Below are 27,102 nucleotides of genomic sequence, written 5' to 3'. Positions count from 1 at the left end.
TTTTAAACCCACCAAAGACACACCACTCGAGGGCTGTTTTCGAGAGTCTTTCGTATCGATTAAGCGTCAGTTGTGGAGGAAGCTGTTTTACCCTCGTTCTCCGACAAGTAACGTTGAGCGGAGTTTAAAGCAGGCGAGCATAAACACACACACACACACACACACACACACACACACACACACACACACACACACACACACACACACACACACACAAGGGTGTGCCAGTATCTCGGGACAAGACATGGGAAGATAGGCCCCCTGTCCGGTGGGAATCAAAATATTCCAATTTTCATTCTCCCGCCTGCCATATCTTTATTTTACTTTCTTTCTTTCCCGTTTCATCGCCATTTTCTATGCGCAACACACCATCCCCGAACCCCAAACACGTGCGGTCCGTACGCTACCCATTATAACTTCTGCACAACTCAACTCAACTCAACTGCAACGATTTTGATGGGCCGTCGATGGATGGAATGGACACACGGACACACAAAACAACGACAAAAAAAAAGGTTTTCGGATCCCCTAGCATCCCCATTCTGGAGAACCCGGAACATCAAACACGATGGTACTTCAAGTATTTTCTGGGAAAGCGTAAGTATGATGCAGCATTTAGCATGCTTTTTTCTACCTTTTTTCTGCCAGCCTGTCTCTAGCGATAAAGTTGGGGCATCTGGGAACTCGTTTTTTATTGATGAGAAGAAGAAGCTATATTTACATTGATTAGATCGGAAAATGTAACCTTTTTCCCGACGATCTATCTCCAGTCCGTCTGGTTCGTATATTTTCTCTCGTGATATTTTCGCTCCAATTGATTGATGACCTATGGGATTTATTTCCCACCTCGTAGAAGAGCTCACTTGGAATATATCTTGCTTTACAATCCGGACTTTTAACGTTTCATTGTACAAATCAATCGTAAAATCAGTTTGTTGCGCCTGAAGGTATGCAATCCTGCAAGAAATCAGATCAGAGAAAGATTATACAGATGTTTTTTGTTATACAATACATATCATTAAAAAGCCCATAACCTCCGATAGCTCATCCATTTCACATTAATCTCCTTACTCCAAACGGTTTAATAAGGCTCAAATAATAATAATTTCATGTTCGCAATGCATTGCCTACCTTTAGGCGATAACTACGCTTAGCATTTTTTTGTTGCATTTTCACCTTTTTTCGTGGCCGTTTTCAAAATGAAAGAATCAACCACTGAATTTGCTAAACCGTTCTAATACAAAAAAAAACACTTTCATTTCAGTGCATCAAAACTACGTCGGAATGGATTCGGAGAAAAGCCCCTACTTCCTATCGATCGTTTCGCAAGACTCGGGCAGCAAATGTATGCCCCTGTACCGTGTGATGCTGTTCCGGAAACAGGTATACAGACACAAAAAATCTATCACCGTGTCAATCGAGTTTGTGTGTTAAACGATACGTACGGGAAGCTAAATTATATCCTATTCCCGGAAGGTTCAAAAGGCAAATCAACCAGCGATAGAACAGAGAGCTGTAGGCATCGTGCACTAGGCAACAAATGTGATCGTTGACACGATTGCTCATGAAGTGCTCTCCTCTTTGCCGAGGGAGAGGTTTTGTTGAAAACTGATCGGCCACAAATCGGCACTGCTGAAGTGGAACTAATTAATTCTAGCTCGCCGTACGTCTTTTGCGTAACATAGGCACTTTGTGAATGGCACACTGGAGTGAGTTCTTCCATCACTTCAATTAAGCTACGATGCACAGCACACAAAGGAACCGAATTCTGTTCCCGGAGCTTCAATCCCCGAAAAAGACCATTACAGACAGCACACAGAGGATGGTGCGTTGATGCGGTGTGCGTGCGGATTCTGTTTGCTGCTCTATCAGCATCAGCATTTCTCTGTGCTGCGTGAGAATCGAATAAAAGACCTTCTCAAGTGGCGTACTTACGCATTGTCACAGACTCAGGTACGGCAGATTAGTTGCCCACTGTCGGAGACTTTATGACCGGAAGCCCTATTCACGCACACCGTAAGCTGCTGTGTTTCCCTTCCTGTGTCGATTCTTCTTGTCAGGACAAATTTGATCTTTCCCCACCGCCCACTTTTCCAACTCTCCCACTCTCCACGCATCCCTCCGAGCAAAAAAAACCTATTTTACTGTGTTCTAAAGTTACAAAGTTCCATACCTTTCCCGGTCCGTTTGCAGAGTGCATTATTGGGCTCGTTTCGCTTTCCCTCGTGGGGAAACCGGTCATGAATCGACAAACGAATGAGCCATTATTTGCGCCTAAATGTCGGCATTGCGATGGTTGGGGACGGCAGGAAGGCAACACGACAGCAAATGTCGATAAACGCTTCGGCAACCGGAAGCGGCAGGTCAACAGTTCGGTGCTTTTGGGAGTCACACGGTGGCTCTCTATTTTAAGGTGCTTATCCGGAGTGTACCAAAACCGCCCGGCGGCCCATAGGGGAGTCCTAAAATATCCTGCCTGTGTGTAGTTTGTGTAGGTTTGTGCAGAACATACGCCCCGAGGAGGGACAGGAATTGGAAATAGAAATATTGAATCATCCCTCGGGCCTGTTTCTTCCATCATTCGTACAGCACATTCAAAATGTGTCGTTTTTTATAGGCTTTTTCGCTTTCTGTATATTCTAATCGTACCTTTTAAAGCCACGTTCAACCGGAAAACAAATCACTAAATATTAATATTTTGTTGTCTCCTGCTGCATCGCATCAAAACAAAGGCACGTTTGCCTTGTCTCATTTTATTTGCGACTTGCTTTTATCACCCCAATTCATCCATTGATTTATAGTCCGCACGTTTGTGCTACACATTTTTGCATATCCGCCCCAGCGGGACAACAAACGAATCGGCCGGAAATGGTAGCCAGAAATGTGATTTGTTTTCAATGCACGGATTGGCAATCCCTTACCTGCGTGTGCGGGGTGCGTGCTGGGTTTGGCTCTGGAGCTACTTTGTTTATGCTTTGCAAAGAGTTGAATGTTTTTATTCCCACGCTATGCATGCCGCGAAACATGGCGCAACAAACACGCCAGAAGCTTCGAGTGATGCCCGAGATTGTAGGTTGAATCTTTGAACGTTGTGCGCTTGCTTTGATGTTTCCTCGTCGGTTTGCCGTGACATGTACAACATACACGCGGGTGTGTGTGTGTGTGTGAGTGTATGTTTGTTGAGCAATGTTTGAAAGAAACGGCTGCAGCCTCGGTTCCCTAGTCAACGGCACAACGAAATGCCATCGAAGCGTAAGCTGTAAGCACATGGTGAATGTGCCGGGGGTGAATGTACATTCTTTGTGCCGAATTCATCCCGTTGCGCAAAAAATGAACGCATCATGTATTTCGTTTCGTTGTTTGCGTGGGTTGTGCGAAGTTGTACAACATATTTTTCATTCTAATCCCAACCATCCCCCCGTGTCAGGATGTTTAATTGCGGAAAAGTGCTATCACCCCCCCCCCCCCCGCCCCCCAGCGTGCTTATCAGAGATCGCGATAAAGGGAGATATACAGACCGGAGTGACTAATATTAACCTTTACCCGCTTGCTTTCCCCATGCGCCAACCGTAACAGGGTGCCCAGAAGCTGGCACTGCCGTACAACCCGCAGCAGAAGCTGACGGTGAAACAGATCCTATCCAACTTCACGCTGATGGACTCGAACAAATCGCCAAAGGAAATCTTTGCCGCCGACATCCAGAAGGATCTGCTGCTGCTCGAGGAGCAGGAGGGCTCGGTAAACTTCAAGTTCGGCGTGGTGTACATGAAGGCCGGCCAAAAGTTGGACGACGAAATGCTGAGCAATGGTAAGGTTCACGCAACACGCTGCGTTGCGGCCTCTTTTGCGACGCCGTTTTTCCCCTCCCCATTCATTGCCCCGTATTTAATTGCCCTTCCCAACAGAAACCGGAAGTCCGGAGTTTGACGATTTTCTTGCGCTGCTGGGTGAAAAGATACGGTTAAAGGACTGGGAGCGGTACCGTGGTGGGCTGGATGTGAAAGGTACGCACGTGTTTCGCACGGTCGGTCAATAAAAAGCGCTGCCTCGCTAGCACGGGCACGAGCAAATAACAGCTCATTCCGTTGCTGCTGGGGGTGCTAAATTACAACACACACACAAGCGTTACTGTCTCTGGCAGCGCATTACGAGCTTATCTTTCCATGTTTTCCATGCATTTACCAGGTGACATGACGGGCAAGTACTCCATCTACACGCTGTACGAGGGGCACGAGATAATGTTCCACGTATCGACGCTGCTACCATTTAGCCGTGATAATCGACAGCAGGTGAGGAAACGGCACCGTCCGTGTGCTTTAATTTATGTGCTAATTAGCTTGCCTCCTCACCACAACAAAAGAAAGAAAAAATCCACTTGCCTAAAGTGAGCGCGATAAGCCTGCACACGCTCGGGTGCAATTTACGCAGCAAACAGTTGGACCCGCTGTAGGCGCGATCCATACATTGTAGGCGATGGAATTCGTGTGTAGCTTTGATTGGAATGAAGCTATGGATTGTTTGGTGCGACCGTTTTGAAAGGCAAATTGCATACTTGGCAGGAGTTCTTAACAGCTACGCCTAAAAGTATGCAATTTGCTTTAAAAGAGAATGTAATAGATGTTTGTAACTTATTGATTAGCGTCTTGGCTAAAATGTGAAGACAAATGTTGATCTTTTAATGCCATTACTTTGCATACGATCTTTTTAAATGCTTGTCAAAGGTTAATGTCAAACATATTTCGCTTTTCACATTGAAATATTAACATAATTGCTAATCTAAAACCAACATAATGCGCGATGACTTTGCTTCTAATGAACTTGCTTCTTGTATTCTATTCCTCAATACCATTTCTGCACCTGATCCTACACACCTGAATCAAATTTCTTTGTATTCGCGTTGTAAATCAACACAACTTTCAAAACACGGGTTGACAAAAAAAAACACGCAATACACGTGTCGATTGATCTCGACAACACATTTCCCGGCAACACCCCACCCCCGACAGGTCGAGCGGAAACGACACATCGGGAACGATATCGTCAACATCATTTTCATCGACGAGGCATCCTCGGGCGAAGAGACCGAGTTCATACCGAACAACGTAAAGAGTCAATTTACGCGTAAGTACACACACGCACACCTGGGTGGGCAGAGATAGATTGCGTTTACTTTGATGCGGCGTACGCTAATCCTACTGACGCACTGGCAACAACACGTTCTAGGCATTGAAATTAAATTTCATCATGGACTACTTAAAACCATGTTATGTGTGCATGGGTGGTGGTGCACGTGCCGTAGAGTGTTTTTTGCCCATGATGCGCTTAATCAATTACTTGTTCGTTCGATGAAGAGGGAAGACCGTGTGCAACTAAGAACATTAAAAGCATGAGCATTCATTTGAGAGATTAAATTTAAATATATTTTAGGATGAATAAAAATGAAGGATTGCCGCTACTCTTTGAAGCAACAACTGTAATTACCTACATTTAGGCGTTTTCCTTAATTTTTAGTACATACTCAAAATGACCTTCATTGACAGTTTGCAATCCAATTAAAAAGGAAAAAAAATCATCAATAGCTAAAAAACACTAATGCAAATCATTAAAAAAAAAGCTCAACTACAAAAGAAACAAATCATTCCACATCGCTCATCGCTCGACCCATAAATCATATTCGCCACGCTTGCTAACCCCATGCTCGCTTCTCCACCCTGCAGATGTGTTCGCCGTCGTTACCAAGCGTGGGACGCGCTACCGGTTAGCCGTGTACTGCGACGAAACGGTTCCACCCTTTGGCCCAACGCTGCCCAATCCGCCCGAGTTTGAGGTAAGTCCGCACCGGCGCACCATCGTATGGCATTTTTACGACCATCGCCATGACCCGGTTCGATGATTAAATTCCCAAAGCCAGAGAGCAACCCCACCTTTAAGGCTGCAAGAATGTCCGCTGCTTTGTATCGGTCAGCTACCGTTTTTAGTGAAAATGTAACACATTGTCAAAGCAGATGCTATGAAGAAAAGGAAGGGGCCAGACAGTCCAACTAAATTCTCCCCATCACGGAGAATGCAAATCTCATCGTCGTTAATTGACCATTTCTAGCACGCTCGAGTGTGTTCTGCTTCATTGTATGTGTGTGTGTGTGTGTGTGTGTGCTAGCGGACCGCTCACGTTTTGTCCATTCCGAGCTGTCCCCATAATAATTACAAGGGCGTTGCGCTGCTGTAAGCATTTCGAAGCTTATTACACTTTGAACACAGTGAAGAGAGGGGGGGGGGGAAACAGTCCACCAAACAGGACACAAACACAGATAAACGTGTGCCCCTAAATGGAAGAAAAACTACGCATCACGTGACTCGTAAATCGTTACCAAGAGTTCCGAGCAAATGGTTCCGTGGGGCGCGTCCCACACGCTTTGGAGAAACAGGGCGTAGGAAGGACGACCGAGTTCACGCTCGAACGGACAGGGCCAGGGAAATACAAAAAAAAACAAGTATAACCACAACAAATTGACTGACACCTACCGAAATGGAAAGCTTGACTATTCACCTACTCCTTCCTCCCCTTCCTCCCCTTCCCGAGTCGTCCCCAAAAACCTGACAATCAGCCGGCGGGTGAAGCCTCTAAGTCAGCTTGATGGATTATTACAGATTATTACCGCTTTGCCCGTACGGGCGCCCGCGGATGAGCAGCTGACGACAAAGGTAACAACGCCAGCAAACACCGTACGAAGGACGTCGATAAAACGGGTCAAACGACGACGCAACAAACGGGATAATGGAAAACCGTCCGCGAGCAGGCCTGGACTGTTGTATACCGTTGCTCTCCATAGCCAGTGCCCCTGACGGACGGACCGAACGGACCGACGAATGGCGGTATAAATGAATATGAAATATCCGCCGGAATACGGGGAAAAGGCAAATATGAGGTGGGGGAAGCATAACAGCAAAGCACCATAACTCGGCACCGGCCAGCTACCGCCGACTCGTGGGCTTCTAGGCGGAAGCTACAAGTACAGTTTTTTATGCTCGGTTGTTCGGTTAGAGGTGGGTTAGCTTGTACTAATTGTTCGGGAAATTGGGTCCGGATGGAAGGATGAAAATTTGATTTTCTGTGTGAAGCTTTTTTTTTGTACTACTCACAACTCTTTTTTTTGCAGAGGTTAATTGTTCTTTGCATGTATAACAGTTTGTATAACAGAACAATTCTGGATTTATTTTCATCAAAATGTATACCTTTAAGGGAACTCGCAAAAAAAGCATTGTTTCCCATACACATTTGAACAGTGTTTACGAGCGTTGACCAGTGACCCTTCGTCTCGAAGCTATTAAAATGATGAAAAGGTCCCTGCTCGGCCATTTGGAACGTTGATAGGCACCGGAGAAAGCAGCAAAAACGCAAAATAGCAGCTTAATAAAACCGAAATCCAACATCCAAACCGGTTCATTTCTACGCTAGGCCTTACCATTTCGTGTACGAATCACCCGGAATGGCTAGTAAAAGTTCTTCCTTCACTTCTTCTCTCACGCTTCTTTGATGCGCCTCCAAACGCCGAACTCGGATGACAATGTTATACGCTTGCACGGGCTAACAAAACCTCTCTGGGTTGGTCCGGATCGGGCTGGACTGCACTGGACTGGATCGGGTGCAAACATCACCTAACATCCCACCCCAGGATCCGGCCGTCTTCCGGGACTTTCTGCTGGTGAAGCTGATCAACGGCGAGAAGGCCACCTTCCAAACGCCGACCTTTGCGCGGAAGCGCGAACGGACGCTGGAAATGTTGATAAAGGACCTGTACGAGGAGTATGTGCACGACAATAAAATGGTAAGTATGGGGAGAAGGTGTTTCCACCGTGTTGCGATGGGGTCAATGTTTTGCTATGTAGGAGGGTTCCAAAAGGGCACATGAATGTCCAAGTCGGAACGGTTTGTTTATTTGAAAATGGCCTTCAGTCACTTCAAGAGACGACTGTGATAGAGAAACCCTTTTCATTCCGAGCTTAATTGCACTACTTCTGGGATGAATGTCTACCAGCTGCTCACTGTTTACCGACCAAACAGTCGTGGCAATTAATCCTTTCGCCGCTCATGCTTCGGGTAATGCGTCGGAAAGCTACATCGTTCTCCATTTTCTCGCCCCAGAATATGCTTAACAGACGAGCCTTCTCGGAGGTGCTGTACGATGCGCCCCGCACCTCGAAGCTGAAGGAGGACGCCCGGCAGGTGGAGTTTGTGCGCATCGGTCAAGCCCTCAAGCTGGAGGCGATCGTGCGCGGGGACGCCCCGACCAGCATCGCGTCGGCCGGTACCGTCTTCAAGCGTCCGCCCTGGGAGCCGCACTGCTTCTATCCGACGTTCCAGCCCCGGAACGAGCTGGTCGGGGACAGCTGGGGCCAGGATCAGCTGTTTCTCGCCTCGGACGAAGGTACATATCTGATCAGGGAGGACCAAACGCACCGGGTCGTGTTCGACAAGACGCTGTGCGTGCGGCAGCTGAACGTGGTGGAGGACCACGGCATCATGCTGGTGCGGGGCGGCAGCGCGATGCAGAAGGACGGCCACCGGATACACGTGTTTCGGCTGAACGAGTTTACGGACGACCGGCTGGTGCAGCGGTCGCGCGTCGACGTGAAGGAGCGCCGGATTGAGAAGACGCGCGGCTGCCATCTGTACGCGATATCGCGGGCCGGCGAGGCCCACCTGCGAATGGCGGTGGCGGTCGGGCGGAAGCTGCTCATCTACCAGTGGAAGCATACGGCCGCGTGGACCTCCTGGTGCCCGAACAGCGACAACGACACGGTGGAGGGTTTCCTGTTCCTGAAGGAGATCCACCTGCACGACTCGCCGACGATCATGACGATTCTGGAGGGTTCGTGCCCGAATGCGGGCCTGCTGATTTGCGTCGGCTATCGACACCATTTCGAGATCGTGTCCGAGCTGACGGGGCACGGGACGAAGCTGCACGAAACGGACACGACCAAGCGCACGCAGACGCATCTCGTGGCGGCGCTCGATCTGTACGACGGGCAGGACACGGAGCTGCTGCTGTGCTACAACCGTAAGTTGGTTCCGCGGAGTTCGATCGCGTTGGCTAACGTTGTTCGCTTTTCCCCCTTTCAGACACCTGCCACTTTCAGAAGCTGTCGGAGGAGTGCAACAACAGCACCGAGTTTGACTTCCAGTTCAACACGCCACCGTCGTCGGTTGTGTGCGCCTTCCCGTACATTATCGCGTTCACGCCCGACACGATGGAGATCCGGCTGCTGGTGAACGGCAACCTGGTGCACACGGTCACGATGGCCGAGCTGCAGCTGATCACGTCCAAGAAGGACATCTTCTTCGTCACGACCGCGCCCGAGTTCATTCCCAAAGGTGCCAAACTGCGCGGGCTCGATGCGGAGGACCACGAGCAGATGAACAAACCGCGGATCGAGGAGAGCCGGGTCGTGCCGGAGGACGACGCGTCGACGAGCCCGGCCCGCAGCCGGCTCAGCTCGGACGAGGACAATTCGGGCGGTGCGCCGTCCACGGCCGAATCGGACCCGAACGGGGCCGAGTCGGCAGGTGGGCAGCTTACCACGCCCCAGATTCAGCGCGCCAAATCGCTGCAAAACCCCAACCCGGTGGGGGAGGCGGCCAAACCGAAGGAGGTGTCCCTGTCGGTGGACGAGCTGAAGCGACCGATCGCCAAGAGCAACTCGTACGGCGAAGCCGGCACGTCCTTTTCCATCCCGACGACGACGTGCAGCAAAGATCTGGCGAAGCACTTTGGCGCTCAGCCCCTGCCGAACACGAAGGACCTCTGCCGGCACTTTGGCGAAGCGTCCGTACCGCCCAACTCGCCCCGGAACAGCACGATCGTGAAGGGCACGTCGCCCAGTTCCCCCACGCGCAAATCGTTCATCCGCCAGCCGACGCTCAACCTGGGCAAAGCGCAAACGAGCGAGGGTGAAACGTCCCCCTCGAATGGGTCCGCGTCCAGCAGCAAACCGCTGCGCGTGTACCGCATCCCGCTCACGAACCTGACCGGTACGCACGTGCAGTCGCACCACTACCACTACCCGAGCAACGATCCGGCCAAGAAGCCGATCGCGATCGCGACCAAGATGCACCCGAGCGCGGCGATCGCGGCCGCGGTCGTTACCCGCCCGAGCGAAGGCGCCCAGGAGCGGGTCCGCCAGCTGCAGTCGTCGAACGAGGAGGACGAGGAGGGCCTGTCGCCGTCGGACGAGTCGCGCGGCGAGCTGGCGGGAGCGGCCGAGGTGGCGCCGGTACCGCCCGCGCTCAGCATCTTCGACCAGATCCAGCAGGACCTGCAGGAGCTCAGCATGAAGGATAAGCTCGAGCAGGGCGAGCTGTGCAGCTCGGTGCTGACGCCACTGTAGGCGGCAGCGCTAGACGCGGCCAGGTATACCTGAGGCTATACGCATACACCCAGCCAGTAAGCAAATGGTTTCATCATTGAACGCGCGTGCTCGCGTTTTGTTGATGTTTAAGTAAATTGTAAAGTGGAACCGCGTTGCGGTGCGTGTTGTTTTTGCGAGGGGGGATGAGAAGTTGACTGTTAGTTGGTACGCTGAAATCGGTTTTTTTGGTTCGGATGTTCGGCCGAGCCGTGGCGCGATGGTCAATTCAACTGAGCCCCTTGCATTGGTCCCGCCATTGCCGGAGCATCTGAACCAAGAATGAATTTCGGGCGAAGTAAGTTTTTGCGTTAGTATGTGAATAGTCGCAGGGGGGATCATTAATGCGCCATGCAGATGACAGTGTGTGTGAGAGAGAGGGAGAGAATTGTTCATTATTGCAACTAAATACTGCTGTAGCTCTTAAATACCCTACCATATACTAAGCCAGGATGCTGCTACACCTATCCACGTGTTATCGTACGTGTGTGTGTGCGTGAGCGTGTGCGTGTTGAACCCAATATATCACTGTTTGAGGGCCTGACTGCCGATTATTAGGATTATTTAAAACAAGGTGCGAACGAGTAACGCACAAACAAACAAACAAACACACACACATACGGAAGCCTACTTAGAGGAAAGCGTGCGCAGGAAGCACGTGTTTGTGTGCGCAAAACACAAAGCCCAGTGCTCATCACAAAGTATTAATTAGAAGAAAGCAAGGCGTACGAAACATAATCATGCTCTACACATGACCATTAGCCGATACTGAAACAAATACGTTACGGCAAAGTGACAGCAAGGCATAGATCACGCCGCCAAACTCCTCCCCCCGAGAGATCCTGATTGCGGATGTAACGCGCATGGAGGAGCATACCAACGCCGGCGTTAACTTGTACACTTGCTCGCGTGACACCATGCACAGATGGGAGAGAAAGTGTGCATGTTGTTTTCCCTTGTTTTCTTGTGCTGTGAATAATAAAAAACAAAACCGAGAGATTAATGTTAGCATAAACACAAGCGCGCGCACACACACACACACAACCGTTAGAAAGTTGAATAGCAATTGTGACCCCTAGCCGCAAACCAAGCAGTTGCTGAACCCCCGGCAGTGGAATCTATTTCGTCCGTTCTGTGTTGGTATCATGTTGAAACTGAGATATACAGAGAGATAGAGAGAGAGAGAGCGAGAAAAGGCCACAAAACAGGATAGCACAGAGGACAAAAAGGCATTAAAACAAGCATAAAACACAAATAAAGCTATAATGTTAAACACAAACACAAACACGCCGTTGAAATGACAGCAAAACCAAAGAGCCGCAACCCAGAAGCACATATAACGGAACTGTATTTACTTGCTACTAGCACTATCACTATACTATTATTTACAAACGGCCTGCTAGGCGCGACCGAAGGACAGCATTGTGAGCAAGTGGCGTGCGCCGTTGGGTTGGGTTTCGGAGGGAGGGGATCAATGAGGGATCAGACTTTTATGACGGGTGGTATCACCGCACAGAATGTGCCACAGAACAAAGCAAATAAAGTTTTTAGTTTAGTTGAAAACAACTTACCGCTTTTTACAGTCAATTTAATGCACTTCCCTTCCGATAAACTGATCTTCTCTGATTGCATTAACAACAAAAACTGGACAATTGTCGATTTTCATGGGGTTATCTTCACATTCACCAGCGAAACGTTAATTGCACTTTCAATAATAGTATGCCATGAGTGAGCAGACAAACATTTGACACCTCTATCAGTCGAACTCTAACCGTGATGGCCGCAAAAAGGGAAGCTACTTCGTTCCCAAGCTTTCTCGGCCAAAAACCAGCGTCTAAAACGGACTCCGTGCGGAAGCCTGTGGACGCCGTATAAGCCTGATCGGGCATTAACAAAATCTTGGTACTATTAGACAACAAACAGAGCATTGAAAGAAAGCACAGTTCCAAATGATCGACCACCCTGAGTGTCTTGAGGTTCCAAAGGAAGCTGAAAATGAAGATCGGTGCGTTCGCTTACCTGCGAGGTCGATGCAATCGGCCAAACAGTGAAATAGTACATGGGGAACATGAACAAACATATCAGGAAGCAGAAATCGCGTCCTCTGGTTTCGTAGTGGTAAGTAATGACGCCAAAGCTCGATGCGATCATTTTGGGCGAATTTCGGCGGAATTTCGATATGACACCCTAGTCCGCAAACCGGTCCAACCGCACTCCTGCAGCGTCCCGTCGAAATTTTCTGGACCAACATGATTCAAAAGCTCTAGCTCCAATAGTTTTGTCGCGAAAATTGAGGAGGAATTGATAAAATTCGGAAATCGAAGAAATTGATCTTAAAAACATGTCGTCCGCCATGGCGAAAATTCTGAATAACTGACGCAAGGCACCTCGCAAGCTCGAAGGTTAATTTTTGCAAGAAAGTTTGAATAATTACCTTTTAAAGAATGTTAATGGAAAGAAATTAATTTTCTCAGTTTTTCTGCTACAGGCAGCAGAAAAAAATCCTTTTTTAATGTAAAAGTAAAGCCTTTTGGATGAGGAATTTGTTTTTTTTTATCAAAGCACAAATTTATTATTCCGTTTTTTGCCAACTGGTACAGGGGATCTTAACAAATGTTTCTTTGTGTTTAGTTTTCTCCTTGCTATATCAACAATTGCACTCGATCTTTTCTTTTTTTTTTACTACCAAAAAAAGGTATTTACCCTGCTATTGAATTCAAAATTCTCAAAAATATACGGAATTTCACTTAACAAAAAGGACAACTGTGTCCACACTTTGTTCCACCTGTGTCCACAGTTTTGTTTTTTTTTTCAGCGTGGGTTTTTGCATGTACACAAAATTGACTTATTTAATATCACTCTCGTTTATGATAGCAGCAAATCACACCACTCTGGCGTGTTAGTGCCGCCACTGCTCGTTCTGCTGCTCACTCTTCTCCGCATCGCTCTCACCCCGCTTGAATTCTCATCGTGTCGTTGCGTTTGGGGGAGGGGGGGGGGATTATTTCCGTTCCTCAGTGGTCCTAGAGAGACATGTGTTTTGATCCATTCCTATCGCTACCTCCCAAAAGTCCTGATTGTCCTTGTGCGTGTGCACAACTCACATCGCTTCAGTCAGACGGATTGCAGATGACTAATGACTAGATCAAAATCTCATTTTTCTTGTATGCAAAGGTTGGGTACAGAAATCTTGGGCACCACGAACACACATAATCACTGCGCTGGCATGCTGTTTTCCCCACTTTTCCCTACAGCAGAATATCCAAACCAAACACCAAAAGAGAGCGAGAGACGTACGATGCACGGCGAGAGAGAGAGAGGGAGAGAGCGAGAGCCTTAATAGCTAAGGGAACGGGGAAAACGGGTAGGGTTAATATGGGTACGGGGGGTTTGGTTTTGTATAATACAGCATCGCTTAAGTACAATTCACAACATACTGGTCGGACTGGCCGGTAGCTGCGGTTGGTTAGTATCAAAATAAGTAGCTTGAGCGTGGGCGCCATCAGCCTTAAAATAACGATTGCGCCAACGCAATCGGGCCGGTTGAAGCCGTTTCAGCTAGCTAAACAGAAAATACCACGCTAACGTACGACGACGCACGACGTCCCCGTTCTGTGCGCTACTAAAGCTAATGATTTGAAGGCAGGAAAAAAAGCACCGAACCGGCGCCGACACCCTCGGCCGCGCCCGGCCTCATTCACATTCCGTCAAATCTTCCCAATCCTCCTTCACCCGCTCGGACAGCTCGATCCGGAAGGAGAGGACGGCGTGCTTGAGCAGATCGTGGCACATCGGCGTGAGCGGATTGTGCCGCAGGTCGACCAGCTCGAGCGAGTCGGACGCAATGATCTCGTCCCGGTCGATGTCGATGATGGCATTGTTGTTGGCCTTCAGTTCGCGCAGCTTGGGCATCTTGAACACGACGGCGGGCAGTGTGATGAAGGTGTTGTGCGAAATGTCCAGCATCTCCAGCGAGTGCAGATCGGCCAGCTCGTCCGGTAGCCGGGCCATCTGGTTGTGGGACAGGTTGAGATCTGGTTGGTGAGGAAAGCGAGGAAAGGGGTATAGCGTTAAAACGGGGGTTCAATTTGTGCGACAATGGAGAGGGATTGCTTACCTGTGATGAGGCTAAACTTGACGGCGAATTTGGGCGATATCTTTGTGATAACGTTGCTGCTCAAATCGCACGTCTTCAGCTCGGTATGTCTCATCAGATGGTAAACGGCATCGGGCACCTGGATCAGCTCGCATTCCGAGAGATCTGCGAGAAAGTGGAGAACGAGAAGGGTAATCGTTAGAGACAAATCTTTTCAAAGCAACACCCCTTACAAATTTATTCGTCTTGTGATAAAATATTACTTAAATGTTTAGTTTCTAGTGCCTCTTCGCACCGTGTCACAACTTTTGCTACAAACGAAGCCATCGATGTTCTAGGAGCAACTCCACTTTTTTCTATAAATGTCACTGTATCGGCTTCAGCTGGTGGTGGTTTAGCAAAAACCGGGGATTTCCAATGATTAGTGGAAGAAAGTGAAGCTAAAAATAGGACTGACTTCACCGCCCACCACCGGTCTAATTCGGTGCTGATTCTTTACCCACGATGATGCAATTCATCAATGACAAGTGTACGAAGTTGCGTGCAGAAAGGGCTTAGCGTACTTCTGATAACGTTGCACAACTTTTGTTATTATATTTGGAATATTTGAACACTAAATAATAATCAAAAAAGTGAAATGAAATGAGAATTTGCAAGCAAAGTAATTTTCCCGAGCAAGGTTTGTTTACGTTTCATCAGATGGTTTTGACACATAAACAAATGCGCAAGCTGTCAAAAGAGCGAGAAACGCTTCAAGGTATATGATAGCGGGTTGAGGAGTTCACTTTGGATTGTGAATGAAGCGTTTGTGGGTTTTGAACTGAAAATGTTATGAGATATGATACAATTTTCGCTAATTTACTGTAAAATGCTGTGCCAGGGCTGTTATTTAAGATCCACCCTAATTACTGCATGCTTCAGATGTTCTGATGATAACTTTGTTGAGGAAATCAAGCCGTTTATCCACGAATTCGACATGGAAGCGCATGAAACATTTCCGCATAAATATTTCAACCTCCGCAACGGCTTATCAACCCCACATGCTGACCTACATAAAGCCTCCCTCCTGGCCCATACGCCACCGGGACTGATCTAGCCCAATAATAGACGGAAGTAATGCTGGTTCATGCGCACGATGCTAAACAAAGCGACGATAGGCACATGTTCGTTCACAGCTCAGTGCGTTCAACCTTAACACAACGGATTCTAAACCAACCATTCAACTCCCACGGCGTGTTATCATCTGTGCCCCTCTTCCACCCTTTGCACGGACTACCGATATCACATGTTCACGGTACCAGCCGATTGGCGCGTAATTAACAAGGGCACTTGTTTACACCAGACTAGACGGAGTCTTTGTCGCAACATCTTAACTGTTGCGCTCGAGCAAAGACCACTGCCGCCGCCACCGCCGTGACCACTCGAGAGGGACAGTGCACGATGCGCACTAATGCGATACTCATCGTGATAACGTAATATTGCGTGCTTTCTTCCATCCCAATCCCCGGGAGGCGCATTGAGCTGCGCACCGCGTAACATTGCCTCAATCATCAATGGCGCATCATTTGGATCCGGTTGCAAAGAAAATCGGCGTGTGGGGAGGGCCCACAAACAAGACGATACTCAAATAATCATTTCGTAAAAAAACACACTTTTCCACGCGATACCGAAATAACGATCCGTCGTTGTTGGGCCACCACGATGCCGACTGCGGTTATAACGCGCACAACCACACTCGGAAGTGGCCAGTGTGGATTGAAGTAAGCGGGGCATGCGGAGCACCGGAAAAGTGGCAGGCAAAACATAACAAAAAGAGTGGCATCGCGCACCACCAAACAGGATGTACCGGCGGCATCCATCATCCGCGCGCGCTCGCGCGCTTGTTCCACCGAAATTGATCGCTTCGACTCATGCACGGCATGAGTGCTAATGTTCCGTATGCATTGTTGGGGCGTGTTACATCACCACGTGTGTGAGAAGCTACCAAATGCTCCACGTGCACGGGAATGAATGCGAATGCGGTCGATATGCAGCGCTACCTGCGCCAGTAACGCACACGCGCGCCCCCGTGCGCATTGCGCAGCGCGTTCGAATGCATGACAGCTGGATAGCTGCATTGTTCCCTCTGGCGGTGAAAATAAACTGCGGAAAACTGTACAGCACACGCGTGAGTGTGTGGACGGGTGTACAAAACACGTCAATGGAAAATCCAATTTTCTAGAAGATGCGTCAAAAAGACGGGATGGCGTTAAGTCGATCGCCGCCGAGTTGAGTTTTCCGCAAGTGCGCAATCCGATCGGTTGGTCACCGGAAAAAATCATAAATCACGCTACGAGAATGTACTGCCAGACCCCCTATCCCCGGGGTGTGGGATGAGCAAAAAACGTCAACAACAGCGTCCACTGACAGACGGCTAGACGGAACGGGAACACCATGCGCCAGAACATTTCCCAAGCGACCCAGCTAGTGGGGATGGGGACGGGGTAGAATTTTCCGAACTCAATGCCAAACCCCCCCCTCCCGGCCGGTGTGGACAAAGAAACGGACGTCCCGGATCGAGTTTATTTACACAGCACCACACTGCAACAAGATGGGGCGAACGGTTTTGCTTCCCATTACGGTTTAAGCAAGCAAGCGCTAGAACGCAAATTGGCAGACCTTGAAGCAGGGTGCTTCTGCGTAAAATGTAGTTTATTGCATCCCTTTTTTCCCCTCCCGGGGTAATTTTCCTTTCGGTTACATTTGCACAAAGACGACGACATTCGCTTGGTTCGGTGGGAGTGTGTGCGCCCGTTTGAGGTGAGCCAGCGACGGTTGTGAAAGCGCCAGCGGCAGTACGAATGGGAAAAACAAAGTCCCCCATAATCGATCAACGATGGACAAGGAAAATGCAACCGGGAAATTGTGTTGTTTTGTGTGTACATTTATTAATTTATTGCAGTGTGACGCGTGACCTGCATATTGTGTTGGTGGTGGTGGTGATGGTGATGTTGCAATTCGTGCCGTGATCGTGATCGCGTTTTTGCTTGGTTGCGACTGTTTGGAGAGCAGCACGCGCCCTTTACTGCCCCAGCGCTCCACTGCAAATGGAGCGTACAATTTACTTATGAAAGTATGCGGTAACGCTTAGTGCCTTTGCCCGTTTTGTAAAGGCTAGGAAAACATTATCCTCCAGCGACGAGCTGCGGACGGTTCGACTGTCTCTTACCCACTCCGCCGCTTAATTATGCTGTATATGAAGATATGAACGATCATAAGCATGAGCAGAGCCGCCTAAAAGTGTTAACGCCATTATCGCACACCATCTTGGCAAAGGACGTTCGCGGCGTTAATTCACCAGACATTTAAATTTACCGTCTCAATCAACATGGCGGGGGGAAGTGATTTCAACAACGGATCGGCCCCACACCGGACCAGCTGCTGATGTTGATTTAATCGCACCAAAATGGCCAAAATCGCGATAGCAGCCGCGTGCAGCGAAAACGCCTTGACCGTTTGACACACCGCGAGAGGACATCACGCATCGCAAAAGTGCACCGGGTGATGCTTGCGGTTGATTAGACTGATTAATAGCGAGAAATAGAAACTAGCTATTTGCACGGGATCGGCTCGGAGGTAAATGATCACGGAAGACCTCTTTAAGATGGCAAACGCAAATGGAGAGGACCGGCGATCAGATAACGCACTGTGGACGGCGCCGGGGAGGCTTAAGATTGACCAAACAATTCACGTTTTGTGGCATCGGTGAATAATTATGGACATTCACCAGGGGGAACATAGACACACACACACACGACATTGTATGTACGGGGGATCACGTTTGTTGCGCTTTCTTCGCGGGGATAAAGTCATTGCGCATAAAGGGCGCATGCAAGAAGGGCAATGCGCAGCCAATGAATTGCTATTGATTAATGATGTTAAAATCATTTGTTGCGTAGAAAATGTAGTTTGAAGCAAATTAGATACTCACAAGGTTTTCCGAATCAGATTCGAATGTGCATATAATTATTCACCCCCTATACGATGATTTTCAACAGCTGTCACACACTCCATTTGCATCACAATAAAAGTTTCAGTTCTTACACATGATTTTCAACACATCACATAGATTTGTCAAACTCTAACTAGATTGAGACGCGATGAAAATCATGTGAAAGAACTTATAAATTATTGTGATGCAAATACAACATTTGACAGCTGTTGAAAAACATCTCGCAAGCAATGGAAAAAGTGGTTGACATTTTAAATTGACTCGGAAAACCCTGTATGATGGATCTTCATTAAATAGCACTACAGGGGTTTCCAAGTCAGTTTCGAATGTAAACGTTGTTATTCACCGCGTGTAAGATGTTAATCCACATCAATCTGTTATTTCATTTCAATCATTATTATTTTTAATTTCTTCAGCATGATTTTCAACACGTCTCAAGCTGAATTGAGTTCGACAGTTCTTTGTGATGTGTTGAAAATCAAGAATAAAAACTGAAATTTCATAATGAAGCTAATACACCAGCTTTGGCAGCTGTTGAAAAACATCTTGAAGGCGGTAAATAATTATGTCCCCATTTGAAGGTATATAATTTGAAAGTGAATAAATTTGTCCACATTTTTCGACTCAGAAAACCCTGTATTAGGATGCAAATACAACATTTGGCAGCCGTTAAAACACATCTTGCCAGCAATCAAAAATGTTGCAGACATTGGAAATTGACTCGGAAACCCTGTAATCATAAAGTTCAAATTAGATTACCAAAATGTAGGCAATACAACGTTTCAAACAATTTATTAGCTCCATTAAATATGGCCTTCAGCAAGAGAAATAGTGCATGTTTAGTGTATCTAAGCACTTCTGCAAACCACTTCATTGGTTTACGATTTGCAGAGTTCCCATTGCAGCAAGACAAGCCAGAAAAATAGTTGAGCTTTCTTACATTGCTGCAGCTTTACTGTTACTCATATCCTCTCTGTTATTAAAAAATACAACACCCAACACTGCAGTGCAAAAGCAATCACTTTCCTAATCATTATACGATGCCCGAAACGAATCAAAGAAAATCAATAACATCAATAATTTACACTGCCGGGAGAAAAGGAAGCCACTGCCCGGGTGCGGGCGCATCTTAAGTGAAACCACTTTCCACTGCACCGAAACGTCTTACTAAGTAGTTTAAGGTCAGACAGAATGATTCGGTATGAGCCTCCCTCGCCACCGCACAGCACACCATTACCACAGATGGTGTGGAAAGAAACGCAACAAAAAAAGTCCCACTCACGAACCCTTTTATCATCAAATTCGTCCGACCAGCAGCGGCAGCGTGGAAAACTGGGCCACTTGGTTAAACTTCAGCGCAGCGAATGGTGGGACGGTGTGGTGGTGGTGCATGGTGGCTCCGGTGGTGTTTTTCCTTTTGTTTTGATGCTTTTACTTTCTCGCTCTCGCGAGGGTGGGTGATGCAATCGGAAAAGCAGCGGTGGCTGGCCAGGTGCTTCACCGCCGCTAACGCTACGCTTAAGTCACCTTATTCAACCGTTGGATTTTTCGTCGTGCCAGCAAGCGCGAATAAGGATGGTTGTGCGCGCAATATGGCTTAAGCCGGCCTGGTGCTACAGTAAGTCAATAAATAAATGTATAAATGGAGCTTTGAGTGGCAGAGAAAAAGGCAGAAAGTCGCCGTTCGTCGCCTGCACTTCGGTGGTGCGAAACCATTGCCAAATGGGGTTCAAAAGGGCATTATGCAAGGGGTGGGTGCTGGTCTGTGTGCATGTGTGCCATTTGGTCCCTTCGCCGCATCGGCCTGCATGCGCACAATCGAAACAATCGAACGCAGAATATGATGGGTGGGGACGGGTGGAAAGCATTGAATCATTGCCACACCGTTCCCATATCGTTCGTGTTTGCCAAGCTCGGGTCTCGGATCGGGTGCGCCATCTCACCCGCGTTTTTAGCAAATCGCGCCAATGGAGGAATTGCCGCTTACTGAAGCATTAATTTGTTAAACGGCGCGATTGAGGATAATTTAATTTACAATTATCGCACATTCATTATTTCTTTTATTGCCATTTTTCCATCTCTCTCTACCAAATGTAGGTGAAATGGTGCACCATTTGCCGTCGAATGACAGACAGCTGGCAAAAAATCTACCCAATGGTAACAAATTGAGCCGAACCGATCGTATCGAACGGTGGATTGAGCGTTACGTGAAAAAGGGAATTCAGAAAAATGGTAGGAAATCGCATAAGGTGGCGCACACCAAGATTCGATTCCGTTCATTAGATTAAAGATACTGTGCAATAATTGAGCTCGATCGGTACAGTTACAGCACAGCGTTTGTACGCGTTACACTGCCCGGTATAGACATTAAATAAATACAACATGTGAAGGTGCAAAAAAAAAAGAACCAAATTTTATTCAACCAAAGTTCGATGCAAAACAACAGGTGCACCTGCTGGAGAGGATGGCTGGGCCGGCGGCGGGACTCATCATCATAAATCATCACCGAAACCGCATTGAGCCACTAAATCATTCGTGACTCGTCGCTCGCGGCTTTGATCCCGTAAAAGGGGAATCCACTGCACTGCAAGCCACGGGCCGAGATGTCTTAATCGGCGTAGACATGTGTCATGCCCTGGGACATGAGCACTGGCACACGTTATGATTTTGTATCCCTTTTGTGCGCTTTCACCCCACCAAGTGAGGGTGGGAGCTATGGGAGGGATTTATACATGGGAGAGATATGAATTATGAGTTGTCCGCATGATCACGACTTTTGCGACACATCTCCAAACGGGCGCGGACGGACACCTCTTCTCACCAGTACCGGACACATTAGCATACCCTCCATTACCTGGTTGTGTCTCTGCGCGCGCACGTGTGTGTGTCCGTGTGTTTATGGGGTTGGCTTTACCTTAAAAGGGCTAATTCTTACTGTGGGGCGACTACTGGCGCTTCAGCACACCCGGCCAGCCGCAAACGGATCAACGATCACAACCCGGCTGACCTCGCTCTCGAGCGGGGCAAAAGCAGGAAGCCGGTCCGCAGGAGCGTTTCGAGAGCGTTCGTCTCCGTCGTTTCAAAGAAGAGGAAGGCGCCTGTACAGTTTGAGGTGGGCTTTTTGTGTTTGCTCTCTCTGTCTCTCCCCCGTTGTTCCTTTTCTTACGCTGAAGGTAAGAGAGCCCAAGCCCGGCATCAACAGTAGCGTACGTGTAGGGTGTGCGCGCATACGAACGCCACACGCCACACGGCAAAGTGCTTTGATTGTGTTATGCATTATGCAAGCCCAAAAAACGGGGGAAAAAAGGCACAGAAAAACCGAATAGTATGTTGTTTGTAAATAAACAAAACCATTTGGCTGGCCCGCCGGATGGAGGAAGATCGGATAAAACATAAAGAGGAAAGAGAAAAAGAAATGAGCAACTGAAGCGCAGATTGGTCCTATCACGTTAGTGCGTTATTATATCAGCGTGCTGTTACATCAAGCGCATTTACAATCACACACACACACATAAATACGTCCAAAACACAGTCCAGCGTCCAGTGAACGACTTGACCCAGTTATGTTAATATGCCTTTACACCCCTGAAAACGCGATCGCGCAGCATAACATACACAGACACACAGCATCACCGCACGGCACAGAAGACAGAATGGCGCGAAGCGACACGTTTGCGACCGGATTCGCCGACCTAATGCACAATGGCTGTCCAACGCTGGCACCGGAAGGTGATCGTGTGCTATTTTTTTTTTCGTCTTCGGGAAGGTAATTTTAGGTCAAACGAGAAAAGCCCGACACGAGACGGTATCACCCTTCTCACGCTGGTGATTCATGGCGGATTCGTCCACAAAACACTTCACGTGCTGCTGCTGCTGCTGCTGCTGCTCTCTTGGCTGCAAGCTGCAAGACGATCGTGGCAGTGGTGCATGAGCGATGGAGCTGGTGGGGCTTGCACGGGGGTTTGCGGTGAATTTCACTTTCATTTTCATCGCGATCGCGCCGCCGAAAAAAGAAAAAAACAGCAGACGGGCGGCCACTACGGGTCGAAGGAAAAGCGAAAGCGGAAGCTGTTTTTGGTTTGCTGTTTTTATCTTGGCACACAGGGTCGGCTGTTGGCCATTTGATTACAATTTAATTACCACCGCATTACGACACGCTCGGTAGGGAAAACGAGATGTGCAAAATAAATTCCACCCCGTGGTGAGGAGTTCGATGGGAATCAATTTTCTCAAAGTCGCTCCCCTCCGGGGGAATACAGCTTAAAAGCCGCACACACTTCAACGATTTCGATCGAACACGGCGCGCTCGATGATCATCATGACGATTTAGTGTGCGTTTACTGTACTATAAAAACCCCGTCCTCCCTCACCCCTCCGTCCATGCTGGTTAAGTTAATTCACTTACAGCTCAGCGACCGTAAAAGCTGTCCAATCCGTTCGCTCGCTCAGCACGGTGGCACCGGTGCGCGCGACGTGACGTGAAGATCACCAATTTAAAGTCCAACCCCAGTAACCTCGAAACTTTGGAAACGTTTGCACCTGTCTCTCTCTCTCTCTCTCTTCTTCTTCTTTTCGCTTCTGACACTTTGACGGAAAACTGGACGACTTTTGGAGGTTCGAAAGAGGCGGCGAAAATGCTCACTGTTGTTCAGCTGGGTTGGGAAATGTGGTGGTTCGCTTAGCTAATCCAACACACACATGGTTCAGTAGTGCCGGTGGAGATGGTTGAATGAACGCGAGACAGAAAGAACAATCACCACCACCCTCGCCATCACCACCAAGAGATCCCACCACCCTTCCTGTGTGTCTTTGGAACCGAAGGCACAATGCGCAACCGCAGGCTTTTGGATGGCCGTGCGCAACGCAACGAACTACGCAACGGACCTGGCGCACGCGGGCTAGCTTTGGGCGCTATCAGCGGCGGTTTGAGGCGGCTGAGCCTACTTTGACGAAATGAGGACCGACTTGCTTGGCATATTGGCATACACGCCTGCTAGTGCTGGACGGCTTTTGTGACGTGTTGGGACAAATTATTGTGACTATTGTAAAAAGCGTCTCCAAATGTAATATTGTAAAACAGTTGCTAAAATAAAATACAAGATCCTCTTCTTCTTCTTTTGGCTCAACAACCGTTGCCGGTCAAGGCCTGCCTGTACCACACTACTTGTGGGTTTGGCTTTCAGTGACTTATTGATCCCCCCATAGCAGGATAGTCAGTCCTACGTATGGCGGCACGGTCCATTTGGGGCTTGAACCCATGACGGGCATGTTGTTAAGTCGTACGAGTTGACGACTGTACTACGAGACCGGCTAAAATACAAGATACAGACAGTTTAATGATATCTGGAGAGTTCTCATCAAGTCCAGCTGGATATTAAGGCTTCTGAGGGAGGGTTCGCTCCAAACCAAAAGATCACCTCCAAAATTGCTCGGTGTAATGCACATAACAAGTCAGTCAATGAGATACAACTTTGAAGCCAAACTCATTCAATGGATCAGCTTCAAATAAATCTTCAATGTTCCGAAGATATCTAGGACGTAAATGGATTTAAATCCCAAGTTACTAGTGCAATGGACTTGTTGGATCATTAGTTCAGAAATTAAGCAAAGCTCAATTGGTTGATGCATCTGCAAGGACCAAGAATCTTCGTCTAAGATTCCTAATTAATTCACACTATTTCCCAGTCTTTCCTCCATCGATCATCACTCCACTTGGCTTAGGAGCAAACTACATTCCAAGTCTTGTTTAATGCACCATACATCAACACTGCCTCCAATCAAATCCCAAACCAACCAATATCTTCACCAAATCACCAACTCCACTCACCCAGATTGTTGTTCTCCTTCGCATCGTCACACCGCTCCACGACCCGGATGATGCCGCGGCCCGCCACCTTCGGGAAGTTAATCGTGGCGCCCATCTGCGTCAACCGCTCGACGATGTGGTCCGCGTGGTTGCTGTTGTTGTTGTTGCCTCCATTTCCTCCACCACCGTTGTTGTTGTTGTTGTTGTTATTCTGCTGATCATCACCGTTCGCTTCGGTGTTGGTAATATCATTACCGAAATGCGTTGGGGGCCTCATCTTTGGGGTAGAGAGGGATGCGCGCGAGGTGGTAAAGCTTGCACTTGATTTGTTCGGGCGAAAGCAAAAGCACTAATTTCACACAGTTCACACGGCAGCCGAAAAGCTTGTATTTGTCTCTTCGCTTATTATCGCTCTTTCTCAGATCAGAACTCAGAGCAGAAGATCACTGCAGATGCACTTTGCTGCCGTTTGGACCACTGTTTGGGCGATTGCACTTTGTAATATTCAATCGAAGACGCTAAGCTACACTTTAGAAAGGAGCCCACACCAAGCGACGTTTGCGGTCCGCTTTGCCGACACGCTAGCTTTGGTGCTCTTTGTCGCGAAGAAGTGGCGAGGGCGTTAGGGTATAGGAAGTATGGTTGCAGCACTGCACAAACCGATGTGTGCACCGTTCCACCGTCCGAACGCGAATGATTGCTGCTCTCCGAGCGAACCACGGCCACGGCGATCCGCGTCAAGCGATGGGGCGAAAAACCGCGCAATTCAACCCCACTCTCGTGGTAGCTCCGCTGATCCGTCCGCACCATATGACCGCCGGTCGGACACGCTAACGACCGCGTGTGTGGTTGTGTGTGTGTGGTTGTGTGTGTAGTGCGATGGGAGGTTGTATGGGTGTTGAAAAGGGTTCGCGTGCCGCATGCTGCTTACTGCCGCCGCCAGCGTTGGACGCGTTTAAATGTCCGCGTTGCTTTGTCATGATGGTTGCCGCACCTGTGCCCTCCCTTCTCAAGGGGCAACTGTCGATTAATAAACCCCCCTTTAGGGTTTAGTACAAGCATGCACAATAACACAAGATGACTGACTGTTGCTTTCTTCTCCAAATTTACACTCCAAAAAGACAAAGGAAAAACAGAGCGGGCAACAAAGCGTTCCCGTGTCTTGTTGTTTCCGCATGCTAACCGGGAGGGTGGTTGGAAGGGTTATTTGCGACAGTTTGGACAGGATGGAAAACTGTGTTTCCTCCCTTTTGCGCTCCATACGCGTTCTAGAGGAAGTTTACCATTTTTGTTGGTTGGATGTTGTTTGGGGTGAAAACTGTTGTTGTTGTTGTTGGCGAAATATCGCAAACGCTGCCATGAGACGAGATGAGGGAAAAACTGCGCACTAGCACATTGGAGGGATGGAAAATCGTGCACCACATTCGTGCTCGGCGTGCAACGCAATTGAAAATCCATTGCGGATGTAGCACAATGTTTCGAGTGTTTGTGGAATTATCGCTTTTTTGCGCTGGATTACAATGTATTTTTGTAAAAAAATTAACAAATTTATCATTTAAACTTAAGTTCAATGAACAAAATATAGCTAACAAAGCATTGTAATAAAAGTAATAACCCAATAATGAATATCAGACGTAGAGTAAAAAAAAATAAATGAATAATAACTGACAATAAACTAAATCATATTACAAATAATTGAAAATAGGTAAGATTTAAAGAAAAGACAGTAATAAAAACATTGAATTTAATAATAATAATGAAATATGTATTAAAAAACAAAAACAAAACTCAATAAAAAAATGGCTAAAAAAATATAAATTAGCACACGACATCATTATAGCAAAAAGGGCACAGCAAGTGAAATAAAGAAAGAAAAAAAAACCCAACCTCAAAAACAAGGACGCCCTCGTCACGGCCAGCTGCCCATCCGGGTTCATTTTCCCGGTTTTGTTTTGCTTTCCTCTCGCGACGAAGGAAAATAAGAACGACCCTTTGTGTGAGTGTGTGTGTGCTTCGTTCTCGATTTCCTCTCGCCTGTGTTTGCGTTCCAGTGCATGCCTCAATTCCCCCCTCCCCCCCCCCCCTTCCAACAACAAACTAATTGCGCGGTGGAAAACCGGTGTGGAAATATCCGTCGCAATCTTCGTCAGCCGTCGTCGTCGTCGTTTGCCGCCGGGGAAAAAACAACGCCAAAGCAGCGGGGCACGCTGCCGATGCGCACGCGCCAGTTGACGGAAGTTGTGTGCAGCGCAAGCTGATCAGCTGAGAGCAGAGGCGTAGCGAACGCGCACGCATTGCCCGCCGACTACCAGTGCACGGGCGCGCAAGAGAGATGGAACGAAAACAAAAGCGAAGCACACGACGCCAACCGCTCGGTCGCTTGCTTGGATGACGCATTGGGAAAGAGAGAGAGAGCGGATTGGTTTGGTGCGTTGCTTTGCGTTGATCTTTGTTTGCTTTGCGGGCGCTTTGTGGGGGGACTGTCGCGCAATGCCCGCTCGTGCTGCGAGCGCGTTGCGGATGGTGTGCAGTATAGTATAGCAATTAGTGTTTGTGTGTGTTAGTGATCTGATAAGTGACATGTAGGAGTGGGGAAGGGGGTGATTGAGAGGTTTTTGTTTGATGCAGTGTATGATTCGCGGGCGTTTCCTACGCAGATGGGGCTGGTTGGGGGTGATTGTTTGTCCCTTTAACATGGGTTCGGGGGGGGGGGGGGAGGGCGGTTGATAAGCAAGTGGGTTAAGCATGTGTGCGTGTCTGAATGTCACGGAACTGGGGGCGATGAGACGGTGCATCAAAGTTCAA

General features: G+C 48.2%; 2 protein-coding genes across 12 annotated transcripts in view; one reads left to right on the top strand and one right to left on the bottom strand.

Annotated features, from left to right (window-relative positions):
* Nucleotides 1-11,970, top strand: part of LOC121588452 (GTPase-activating Rap/Ran-GAP domain-like protein 3) — a 78,861-nt gene extending 66,891 nt beyond the window's left edge. For all 10 annotated transcript variants that reach the window (XM_041906407.1, XM_041906405.1, XM_041906404.1 and 7 more), the window contains exons 5-14: nt 516-597; nt 1,265-1,383; nt 3,577-3,808; nt 3,906-4,004; nt 4,186-4,289; nt 5,007-5,121; nt 5,718-5,827; nt 7,674-7,826; nt 8,144-9,059; nt 9,122-11,970. In XM_041906407.1, the coding sequence (XP_041762341.1) occupies nt 516-597; nt 1,265-1,383; nt 3,577-3,808; nt 3,906-4,004; nt 4,186-4,289; nt 5,007-5,121; nt 5,718-5,827; nt 7,674-7,826; nt 8,144-9,059; nt 9,122-10,386 (3,195 nt within the window). In that variant the 3' untranslated portion in view covers nt 10,387-11,970. The remainder of the gene's footprint in view (nt 1-515; nt 598-1,264; nt 1,384-3,576; nt 3,809-3,905; nt 4,005-4,185; nt 4,290-5,006; nt 5,122-5,717; nt 5,828-7,673; nt 7,827-8,143; nt 9,060-9,121) is intronic.
* Nucleotides 11,971-12,950: 980 nt separating this feature from the next.
* LOC121589220 (leucine-rich repeat-containing protein 20) lies at nt 12,951-25,057 on the bottom strand. 2 transcript variants are annotated; one of them, XM_041907958.1, is made up of 3 exons: nt 24,319-25,057; nt 14,522-14,665; nt 12,951-14,438 (listed from the first exon to the last, which is right to left on the bottom strand). In XM_041907958.1, exons 1-3 carry the CDS (start codon nt 24,572-24,574, stop codon nt 14,098-14,100), a joined length of 741 nt encoding a protein of 246 aa, XP_041763892.1. In that variant the 5' UTR covers nt 24,575-25,057; the 3' UTR covers nt 12,951-14,097. The 2 variants fall into 2 exon arrangements, with proteins under 2 accessions (XP_041763892.1, XP_041763893.1); XM_041907959.1 differs by lacking the exon at nt 24,319-25,057 and adding an exon at nt 14,764-15,210.
* Nucleotides 25,058-27,102: the final 2,045 nt, after the last annotated feature.

The sequence above is a fragment of the Anopheles merus genome, chromosome 2R, assembly GCF_017562075.2.
Source record: "Anopheles merus strain MAF chromosome 2R, AmerM5.1, whole genome shotgun sequence".
NCBI classification, from domain to species: domain Eukaryota; kingdom Metazoa; phylum Arthropoda; class Insecta; order Diptera; family Culicidae; genus Anopheles; species Anopheles merus.
The sequence above is the reverse complement of the archived record's forward strand: the minus strand, read 5'-3'. Positions and strand labels throughout refer to the sequence as shown.